Source organism: Sinocyclocheilus anshuiensis, unplaced genomic scaffold (genome assembly GCF_001515605.1).
Source record: "Sinocyclocheilus anshuiensis isolate Anshui unplaced genomic scaffold, SAMN03320099.WGS_v1.1 scaffold542, whole genome shotgun sequence".
Lineage (NCBI taxonomy): Eukaryota > Metazoa > Chordata > Actinopteri > Cypriniformes > Cyprinidae > Sinocyclocheilus > Sinocyclocheilus anshuiensis.
Window position 1 is genome coordinate 1,335,849 of NW_015547685.1, and position 11,699 is coordinate 1,347,547.

Here is an 11,699-nt window from a genome sequence, read left to right on the forward strand (position 1 = left end):
GGTTCAGGTTCATCATCTCATTAAACAGACAGTCCAGCTTTTTATCTTCATCTGGACAGTTTATTTTATGGTTTGCCTTTTGTGTGTTATTTTTTTCTTTAAAATAAGTGTTTTTGATATCGAAGCATTGTTGATAGTTTACGTGCCCAAATACTTCTTGTGACAGTGTATAAGGGATTTTTAGTGTAGGAATGTTTGAACTTTTATTTTGAAAAGAAGGCAATACTGGCCGGAAACACGAGTACAGATTACATACCGTTGGTTTATTTACAAATGTGAGTGTTTTTAAGGTGAAGGCTAAAGCTGTCATTTATGCCAGAGACACGGCTGAATAGTTTTTTTGTAATAAAGTCAAGTTTTAGCGAAGGTGAGTATTTATTACTTTTTGCGAAAAGACAGCACATGTAGTCGCGAAATCAGCAGTGTTGACATACGATTGCAAAACTCTGAGAAATTCACAACTAAGTCTAACAGAACAAAGGTAAATAAGCTACATGTATTTACATAATATGCGAAATGCATTTTCCATGCTTGATCCTGCGCGTTTGTATATGCAAAATAAATGAATATGTGTGTAGTAATAACGGTATGTTTTACCTTAATGAATGAATGAATGAATGCAGGCAGGCAGGCAGCATGCAGTGTGTGAAACTGCCCATCAGTGTGAGAGTGGAGATCAATCTGCTGCTGCTGGCTGTCACAGTTTTAGCGCTTGTCACCAGACTATATGACATTCACTTTCCTAGAGCTGTAGTGTAAGTATTCGTTTAATTATTATTTATAGACATTATTATTATTATTATTCATTTTGTGAATTAATAGAAATGCACATATTTATATATCATGTCTGCATACCGCTACAGGTTTGATGAAGTTTATTATGGACAGTTTCTGTCGCTGTACATGAAGCAAGTGTTTTTCATTGACGAGAGTGGACCACCTTTTGGCCACATGGTACTAGCTTTAGGAGGTGAGAAGATTTTTATTTTATTTATTTATTTTTTTATATTTAATAAATTAAATTATATTTACTAATGCATAGTATTTATCTGTGTAGCGTATTTAGGAGGATTTGATGGCAACTTTTTTTGGAACAGAATTGGAGCAGGTGATCATCTCACACATGCTGGGTTTATGTTGGGTTGACAAAGCCTGTTCATGTACAGGAGGAAAAAATAAATATGATTTCAATTTTAAAAGTTCACAATGTTTGTGTGTGTGTTTTATTAGCATTTTTTATTTTTATAATTAATATAATTATTTGCTGATGGTTGAGAACCACTCATAAACTATTTTGGCCCAGTCTTTCAGGCTGTTCTGACTGTATTTTTTTCTAAATGATCAGAATCATGTTTCTAGAAATTACTGCTTTGCAATGTTCTAGCAACCAGTCAGAACACCTTAGTGACCACCAAACAAGGTCTACATTGCATCGAGCTACATGACACACTAAAAAGACTTATATAACCTTCAAATTGTCGTGAATGTTCGGGCAATGCTTCGTCAAGACAACATTTCAACTTTCCTTTTAATTTACATAAAACAGGCGTTAGTAATTGCATTAGTCTTATTGATTTTTACTTGGGTCCATCGTAGAGTACACCAGTAATGTTCCTGTTTGGAGTTTTCGGGTAATACCGGCACTTGCTGGCTCCTTTTGTATACCACTTGCTTATCTTCTGGTGGTGGAGCTCGGATATTCCCATTTCTCAGCATTGGGGGCCTGTGTGATCCTGCTCATAGGTAAGTACTTAGCATATCATTTTCAAGTCATTGCCTGATGGTGGTTTTTCCTGCCTGTTACTGTCGGTTAAATACTTTTGTTTCATTTTTACAGAAAACTCCTTGATTGTGCAATCACGTTTTATGCTGCTGGAGTCTGTTTTAATCTTTTTCCTGCTGTTAGCAGTATTGTCTTACCTTCACTTTCACAAAGCACGCAAGTAAGAGTTGTTGGCTAATATCTGTTTTATCAGTTTCAAATATGCATTGTCTTGTGAGCCTTCTGTGACTGTAATGATATTTGCCCTAATTTCATGGTTATATATGTCATGCACTTTTTCTTCTTTCAGTTCATCTTTTAGGTGGTTTTGGCTCATGATCAGTGGGGTCAGTTGTGCATGTGGAATTGGGTATGTTTTACATTTTCTTCAGAAAGTGTAAAAATCTAGTTTCACTTGCTCTGCAAATGAAATCTAAGTAGTTAGGTTTTCTTTTATTTGTCTTGTTTTACAGGGTAAAGTACATGGGTATGTTCACATACTTTTTACTGCTAGGCCTGACAGCTGTACACACCTGGCAACTTATTGGAGATCGAACCTTAAGCTATGTGAGTAGCAGTTAAGAAAATATCCATTGGTTTTACAGAGTTATGGGTACAACATTATGCTTTTGTGATCTGTGTGAACAGGGCAAAGTAGTGGTCCAGGTTTTGGTTCGTTTCCTGGCTCTTGTGGTGTTACCTGTCATCATGTACATTGGATTTTTCTACGTCCATCTTACCCTGCTGTATCGCAGTGGACCACATGACCAGATGATGAGCAGTGCTTTTCAAGCAAGTCTAGAGGTACAGATTAATTTCAAATTCAACTTCAAGTTAAAAAGTTTGGAGTTGGTGAGATCCTTTAATGTTTAATGCTCACCAAGACTGCATTTGTTTGATCAAAGCACAGTAAGACAGCAATATTGTGAAATATTATTTTTAATTTAAAATTTTTTATTAAAATTAATTTATTTATATTTTCACTCTAAATGTTTTTTTTTTCATTTTAATACATTTTAAATTGTCATTCATTCCTGTAATGGCAAAGCTTAATTTTCAGCAGCCATTACTTCAGTCTTCAGTGTCACATGATCCTTCAGAAATTGTTCTAAAACATTTTTTGTCATTATCAATACTGAAAACAGTTGTGCTGCTTAATATTTTTGTGGAAACAGCATTACATTTTTCAGGATTCTTTGATAATTAGATTGATAAAACAGCATTTATGTGAAATAGATTTTTGTTACATGTTTTTACTGTCACTTTTGAATAATTTAAAGCATCCGTGCTGAATAGAAGTTAAAATTACTGACCCAAAATTTTGAATGGTAGTGTGCATAATGAATTTAAACAGATTTTGTTTAATTCACATTATCGTCACCTATCTAAGCGGTCAACATCTCCTTTATTTCTCCTGTTTCTCCTATAAAGGGCGGTCTAGCGCGGATCACTCAGGGGCAGCCCTTGGATGTCGCGTTCGGCTCACAGGTCACTCTTCGCACCATGTCCAGTAAACCTGTTCCATGTTGGCTTCACTCCCACAAGGTTAACTATCCAATCAGGTGAGACATTGGGACTCTGTCTCAAAGCTGTAGGTTCAAGGTGACATAATCCTAAACAACCACATTTTCATGCTGGTCTTTACTAATTATCTATGCTTAAAGGTATGAAAATGGCCGTGGTAGCTCCCACCAGCAGCAGGTGACCTGCTATCCTTTCAAAGATGTCAACAACTGGTGGATTATTAAAGACCCTGGGCGGTATGTACATTTAAAAGAATAGTTCACCAAAAAATGAAAAAAAAAAAATAAATAGCTGAACATTCACTGACTCTCAGGGCATCCAAGATATAGATGAGTTTGAAAAATTTAGCAGTAGATCACTTGCTCACCAATAGATCCTCTGCAGTACAGAATCAGAGTTCAGCAAGTCCACAATTAACATCTTTTAAAGTAAAACGCTGCGTGTTTATAAGAAACAAATCCATCAAGACATTTTAACTTTAAACTGTTGCATCTGGCTGAAGTAACAGTTCATAATCCATAATAATGCTCCTCCAGATAAAAAGTCCATCCCCTGTTGTCCTCTCAATCCACTGGCATATTGATTAAATCCTGACTTTTTCATTATTTTAGCCAGAAACAACGTTTTTTAAGTTAAAAACGTCTGATGAATTTATTATGAAGATGCAGCTGTTCGCATTAATTGATGGACTGGAGTTGTGTGAATTACTTGTGGATTATTGTGATGTTTTTATCAGCTGTTTGGACTCTGATTCATTCTGACGGCACCCATTCACTGCAGAGGAACAAGTGATGTAATGCTAAATTTTACCAATAAGAAACAAACTCGTCTACATTTTGTATGGCCTGAGGGTGAGTAAATTATCAGCTAATTTAAATTTTTGGGAGAACTATCCATTTAATAATTATAGCATTACTAAAAATATTTTTGTGAAATCATATGACCCATATGAGGGCTGCAGCTAAATATTTTACATGAATTGTATTGTAATTATAATTTCAAACCCCAGGCACAGTCTCGTGGTCAGCAGCCCACCCAGACCTGTCAGACATGGCGATATTATTCAGCTGCTTCATGGAATGACTTCTCGCTACCTAAACACGTAATATAATTCCACCAACATCAGATTTGTTAGTTACATTTCATATTAATTTGTTTTTATTAACATTAATATCAATTAATATACATTTTGTCCAATTATTCTGATGAGATTTTCATTATGAATTAATAATAATAATAATGTTTATAATATTTTTCACAATCTATTTAAGATAAGTAGTAGCAATAACCTGGCTATGCTTTGTTTTCAAGACATGATGTTGCAGCCCCCATGAGTCCTCATTCACAGGAAGTGTCTGGCTACATTGACTTTAATGTGTCTATGCCGGCTCAGAATCTCTGGAGAGTGGTAAGATCTGAGACCCATAGGTTTATAATACATGTTCACATTTATTCAAAATATATTTTATGATGCATTCTTTTCATTGCACTGTAGGACATAGTGAACAGGGAGTCTGATAGAGAAATCTGGAAGACGATTTTATCAGAGGTGCAACTAGTCCACGTGAACACTTCAGCTGTTTTAAAGGTTTGTATAGGTTTGCATAAAACATAGGCATAATAATATACAGTTTCAGAAAAAATGTGTGAACTCTTATCAAATTTTAGTTGAATGTGTGTAGAAATACATGGACAAAATCACATACTTTTATGTCAGAACTTTTGATGACAGAGTTTACATTTTTGGGTGGAGTATCTCTTTAAGACAGTTATTTATACCTCTTTTGTAATGTCTTGCAGCTCAGTGGAGCGTCTCTGCCAGAGTGGGGTTTCAAACAGCTGGAGGTGGTTGGGGATAAGATTTATAAAGGTTACCAGCAGAGCGGCATGTGGAATGTGGAGGAGCACCGCTATGGCCGAAGTATGAGAAATAACATCTCTATAAGTTTTCATATTGCTTATGTCTTCTTTCTTTGATTAAAGACACATCTGTACAGGTCAGGAACAGAAGGAGAGGGAGTTGGAGCTGAAATCACCTACCCACAGCGACATCAAGAGAAACCTCACTTTTATGGCCAAATTTCTTGAGCTGCAGGTGAATATTAAATATTAATCATGCTCTTAATGTTATGATGTCAATCATCAGAAAAGCCATTTAAAGCTGATGTCGTAGGATAAACACATTTAATGTATGTTTGAGTAACAGTGGAAGATGCTGACTGTGAAGAATGAAGAGTCCGAACACAAATATTGTTCATCACCTCTTGAATGGATCACAATGGACACCAACATTGCATACTGGCTTCATCCTTCAAGTAATGTATGTCAGCATCATTCTGTTGGTTTTTGTTTTATGTCTTTGTATTTGACAGAATGATAATGCGACGAATTTAATCTTTTCTATTTTTAATACAGGCACAAATTCAACTGATAGGGAATATTGTTAATTGGACCATTGCAAACCTTGCACTGGTTGTTTACTGTCTTATGTTTCTAACCTACTTACTAAGACGACGGAGAAAAGTTGAAGACATTTCTCAAGGTATGTGCCTGGAGGTACTGTGAGCAATAATAGTAGAGATGTTTGCTTCAACCATCACCATTCATTAACTGTTCCTTTCCTGCTTTTTCTTCTCTCTTAGACTCTTGGGAGCAGCTGGTTTTGGCTGGTGTTGTTTGTTTTGGAGGCTGGGCAGTGAATTACCTGCCATTCTTCCTAATGGAGAAGACTCTGTTTCTATATCACTATCTTCCAGCGCTCACCTTCAAGATCTTGCAGATACCTATAGTCGTAGAGCACCTGTACATCCATGTACTGAAGTAAGAGTTGTCATTTCTGTCTGAAAATCATCAGTGTGTCAGTCTGTAAGATTTTTAATGTTTTTGAAAGAAGTGTCTTATGCTCACCAAGGCTGCTTTTATTTGATCAAAAAACAGTGCAAATCGTAATAATGTGAAATATTATTACAATTTATAATTTTAATATACTGTTCAGCAGCCATTACTCCAATCTTTAGTGTCACATGATCCTTCAGAAATCATTCTGTGTTGATTTGGTGCTTACGAAAACAGTTGTGCTGCTTAGTATTTTTGAGAAAACCATGATACGTTTTTTTTTTTCAGGATGCTTTGATGAATAGAAAGTTCAAAAGAACAAAATGTAATTATAATTTATTGCATCCTTGCTGAATAAAAGTAGTAATTAAAAAAAAAAAAACGTATCTCAAGACTTTTGAATCATGGTGTATATGAATGAAAACTGCATGTTTATCATTATCACTCCAGTGTAAATCTAGTCTCTGCTCATATTTGTATGTTATGCTCTTCTCTCAGATCCCCAGCTCAAAGGAAAGCATTTGGTGGTGTTATTCTGGCAGTCCTTTGTTCAGTATATGTGTCCTACCACAACTTGAGTCCTCTGACCTATGGCCAACCAGCATTATCGTCAGACGAGCTTGCTGCACTGCGCTGGAGAGAGAGTTGGGATATTCTCCTACGAAAACGCTGAAATCCATTTGTTTCTTTAAGAACGCAAACTTCAATAAGTTCACAATGATGTGAATGCTAAAGCCAAGGCATCTGGTAGTGCTGTTGGCTCTTCAGAGAGCTGTGAAATACGGTTTCTAGGGTCTTGTACCCAAACACAAAAATGTGAAAAACTCTACAATGAGAATTCATGCTGCTCAATCTCAAAACTCTAAACCAAATTAGTGCTTAATTTATCATGCTTTTATGTTTACATATTATTCTGTTCGTATGGCAATTTTATTGCATTGTTTTAGGGACTTGTTAAACTAATAAGATAGGTTGCATTTATTTGAATTTGTTTTTATTTAATCCTTGCACAACACTAAACAGTGAAACTTGAAAATATGGAATAAACTTTTTTTATATCCTCAAACTTTGGATTAGCCTATTCATAGCAGCCATTATTTACATTAATCCAACAAGATAGAATAGATAAGCATGCAAATGTTGAGTGGAGCGAGCACAGTTGTTCATTTAGGATATAGTGTTCCTCTCTTTGAGGGTGTTTAATACCTCGGCTTAGACTGTCAGTGTTCATAATTATCTCACGGTCATTCAGAGTTGAGTGAAGCGAGGGTTTTTAGCTGACTCTGCCAGTGGTCGTGCCACTGCTGCAGCTGTCTTTCCTGAGCGTCACACTCTTGCTGGGCTTTGAACAGCTCCTCCTTAACCCACTGCCCATAGTGTTGGGGGAAGAAGACGGTCGCACAAGCAGAACACTTTCAAAAATTCTATTTCATGCTCTTATCAGGCATGTTTAGACAAGAGCAACTTTATATCCAACTCATTTGAAATGAACTTACCTCATGCATGGCATCTCGCTCCTCAATGGTCTTAAGATGCCCTAGTGCGGTTTTAGCAGTTGTGATGGTGGCTGTTTCCTGAGATTGTTTGTGAAATGAGCTGTCATCAGTGGATCCGAAATAACAAATGCCTGACCATGTTCTACAAAACAACACATGCAATACAGCATTTAACATTCATAATTAATGTCCCATATACAGTAAAAAAAGTGGTGCTTGAAAGAAATTTCTATTTCCACACCTGCTGCCTTTCTGCATCAGAGTTCTGCTCTTGTCTTGCAGCAGAAGGTCAGTTTGTGTCTGGCGGATGAGTGTAGTAATATTCGCTTTCTTTTGTTCAGCATCTGCTTTTCCGAAAGACATTCAGGTTTAAGTCAGTAAATTAATGATTATCAATGCAATAAATATATATACTAATATAATAATAATATATAATATGTGACCCTGGACCACAAAACCAGTCTTAAGTTGCATGGGTATATTTGTAGCAATTGCTAAAAAATATACAACATATATATTTTTTTTAGTAAACACTTACATGAAAAAAATCTGATTACCTATTGCCTATAATTATATTCGTATTGCTTATAATGCATCAACACTGATCGAGACCCTATCAAACCTGTGCTGTGGCACCATCTACATTTACATACATTAATTCATAAACTTACATCCCACTTGAACCTCATGAATGGTTATGAGGTTGTCAAACTGGAAGAGTAAGGCCTCAGCCAACCTAGCAAGAGCAGTGACAAATTCTTCTGCATTTTTGAGAGCACAGGCCTGTCCAGAAACAAGAAGACCAAGTTTAACTTTTGTGATTTTTTAAAAAAGCAATAAAAGCAGTACAGCGATTATTTGAGTGAAAGTTTGAAACGATAAGTCTGTAACCTGAACTTCCTGTCTGGTATTCTGGATGGCTTGTCTCTGCTCTGTCTGTCTCTTCTCCTCAGCCAGCACCAGCTGATTCAGTTCTGTCTCACAGGCCGAATGGCTCAGATGCACACACAACTGACCACTGTGTTCCCTCTATGACAGCAGGCCACAAAACAGCACAAACCTAGTTACTACTCTTTATGAATAGCTACGGTTGCATGTATGTGTGCAATATTTCACATATATCTGGAGTAGATAACAGTACTCTTGCATTGTGACAGTTTAATGGCATCTTCCTCAGAGTGACTACATAGGAGGAACTTGATAGTATAGGATAATTTCCTCTGCTCTCACCATCGTTCTGCATTTGTTCACATGCCCTCTTTTGTTCACTCTGCTGCTGAGCTAGTTGAAACTGGTGTTGAATTTGTGTCATGCTTTGCGTCAGCTTCTCAAGATATTGATCTCTTAGTTTAGAAAAAAGCTTCTCTGGCACGCTGGATAAAAACTCCTCAATGGCCTTCAACTGCAGCTGAAATTCAACACAGAGTGAAAAGTGTCACATATATATATGTCATGAATATTAGAAATGCACATTGTTTTGTCTCGTAATCAGATCTCTGTTATTGTTATTACAGGATTGCAAGGCAGTATGGTACTGATATTTCAAAAACATTGTATATTAACTGTCGGTCATCATGTTTTCCAATCCTATGTGAGTATTTTTTTCTGTTGAAAATAAAAGAAGATATTTTGAAGAATGTGGGTAACCAAACAGTTGGAAAGATTTTAAATGATTTTTGGGTGAACTATCCCTTTAAGTTGTGACACAAGCAATACTGTTTCCAGTTATACAGGTGCATCTCAATAAATTAGAATGTCGTGGAAAAGTTCATTTATTTCAGTAATTCAACTCAAATTGTGAAACTCGTGTATTAAATAATTTCAATGCACACAGACTGAAGTAGTTTAAGTCTTTGGTTCTTTTAATTGTGATGATTTTGGCTCACATTTAACAAAAACCCACCAATTCACTATCTCAACAAATTAGAATACTTCATAAGACCAATAAAAAAAAAACATTTTTAGTGAATTGTTGGCCTTCTGGAAAGTATGTTATTCTAATTTATTGAGATGCACCTGTAAGCCTCTACTCGTTTCAATTGATAATACCCTCTCAAAAGCCATTTATGAGCACTATTTATTCGTATTGTAGAATTTGGACCAATCAGACACACCATTTTTTATTAGATTTAACAAATCAGTTATTCATTAGATTAACAAATAGTCACAGACCCCTCACCCAATAAACATACTGGGTGCCTAACAGCAGGTGTTCATCAATAATTCTCAATCATCACTCAATTACTAAACTAATCATCTCATTAACTTTAACACTGCTTCAGTGTTACTTTTTTAACACTCTGAATGTGGATTATATAAACACTGGGAGTGTTGATTTAACACTGGGGCTTTTACTGTGTACCATGTTTAGTATCTATGAATTCGTCTTCTGATGATCTAAACAAGAGTGTATATTATATGTTGGTACATAGGCAATATATTAGTGTTCTAAGAATTTTTTGTAGTTTTTGCATCAACACCCAATTGAATTACATATGCAAAATACCATGCTCTGAGACAAAGAGTCGTAAAATTTCCCTCCAAAAGGCACCATTCCTCATTGGCTCACTCAAATGCCAGAGGAGTGACCTCAATAGAAGATAAAGGCCTCACATCAGTGACCCGCCTTCAGTCAGTGGTTCTGTTAGATTCTGAGAAGATGAGGATGTGAGCTAGAACGCTTCTGCAACCCTTAAAGGGGTCATATGATGCGATTTCAATTGTTCCTTTCTCTTTGGAATGTTACAAGCTCTTGGTGTATAAAGAAGATCTGTAAAGTTGCAAAGACTAAAGTCTCAAATCCAAAGAGATATTCTTTATAAATGTAACCAGGTTGAAAAGTTGTTGTGTCACACATAAGACTGTTTTTTTTACACTCTGGTTTGAATGTACTGCACATAGAGCGTGTTTCATGTCTTTCTCATTGGTTGCTATAATGTTATGCTGGCCCTTTAAGAAACACGGCTGCAGGAGTGTCGTGAAGTGCCGCGAGAGCTGCGGATGAGCAGCGCGAGTTATCAGTGCGGGGTGAATGTTATCGAGGTCATTAAAATCTATAAATCACAAAATATAGAGAAATATGCACATACAGTGAGTTATAAACTCGTTCTCGGTGGTATGGTGACTCGGATGGCTGTGTAATTTTGCATATCAACAGCATTGCTGACGAACATGACCGTGTGGGGAAGCTATCCGTTTCTCACCAAAGCGTAAGTGTTGATGATATAATTTGTATCAGTGTACTGTTAAAAAAACTTCATTTATGCATAATTTAATGCAAACCAGTGTTAGTGAAACAGTTATTTTGTTTAGAGGGGAGAAAAGTGCTCCATAGACCCTTTGTGTTTCCGGTGCGAGTGTAAAGCATTCAAGTGAGTGTTGTTCACTTTTATTGATTGTAAAAGTGTTTATCAGTGTTTCATTGGAACGAGTGTAATGGTATTATTGTTCTAACATCATGTGTTCCAAATGTTAAGGAAAAGGTTTGTATTTTGTCCCTTTATCATCTGCAGAGGGAAATCGAGTCAGCATAGGCCGTGCTAGGGTGGTGATGAGCTGTAAGTTTTAATCATCAAATTCATTTTTGAAGTCCTATGAGTACTCATTTACTAATGTAAGGTTGACTGAGTGTTAAATTGTGCAATAGTGTTTGTAATGTATTAAGGATACCCAAAAATGCAACTTCTAATTTCCTTTCCATGTACTTTTTGTGTAATTTGAGTAGCCTTATTTGGTTTGACAACTTTGATTTGTTGACGGCTGTTACACTTGAGTACTACTGTTGGCTGGTTATTGTGAATGTGGGGAAAAAGAGGCACACTCATTTTGTTGTGAGATCAAACTTATCAAACTTTCAATGGCTGTATTTAAGTTGTAATTTTTCTGTCCAAATCCCCCAAATTTGCATACTTAATGCTGCGCTGTTCCAAGTGCGTTCTGGAATAAAAGGCCCCATTTAAATTTTTCATCCTGTGTCCGGTGTCACAAATTCATATCCCGGGCTACATACAGTGGGTACGGAAAGTATTCAGACCCCCTTCAATTTTTCACTCTTTGTTATATTGCAGCCATTTGCTAAAATC

The 11,699-nt window shown here is 36.3% G+C and overlaps 1 protein-coding gene and 1 pseudogene across 1 annotated transcript; one reads left to right on the forward strand and one right to left on the reverse strand.

The window, feature by feature from the left end:
• The first annotated feature begins 213 nt into the window (after nucleotides 1-213).
• Nucleotides 214-7,137, forward strand: LOC107703250 (protein O-mannosyl-transferase 1-like). The gene is made up of 20 exons (XM_016505804.1): nucleotides 214-481; nucleotides 624-755; nucleotides 864-970; nucleotides 1,058-1,108; nucleotides 1,597-1,743; nucleotides 1,838-1,943; nucleotides 2,073-2,132; nucleotides 2,236-2,329; nucleotides 2,411-2,566; nucleotides 3,194-3,324; nucleotides 3,427-3,522; nucleotides 4,296-4,388; nucleotides 4,598-4,694; nucleotides 4,782-4,874; nucleotides 5,087-5,207; nucleotides 5,284-5,381; nucleotides 5,493-5,606; nucleotides 5,702-5,828; nucleotides 5,929-6,106; nucleotides 6,620-7,137. The coding sequence occupies exons 2-20, from the start codon at nucleotides 637-639 to the stop codon at nucleotides 6,792-6,794; spliced, it is 2,163 nt and encodes a 720-aa protein (XP_016361290.1). The 5' UTR covers nucleotides 214-481; nucleotides 624-636; the 3' UTR covers nucleotides 6,795-7,137.
• Nucleotides 7,138-7,333: 196 nt separating this feature from the next.
• LOC107703207 (coiled-coil domain-containing protein 180-like) overlaps nucleotides 7,334-11,699 on the reverse strand; it is a 25,652-nt pseudogene continuing 21,286 nt past the window's right edge.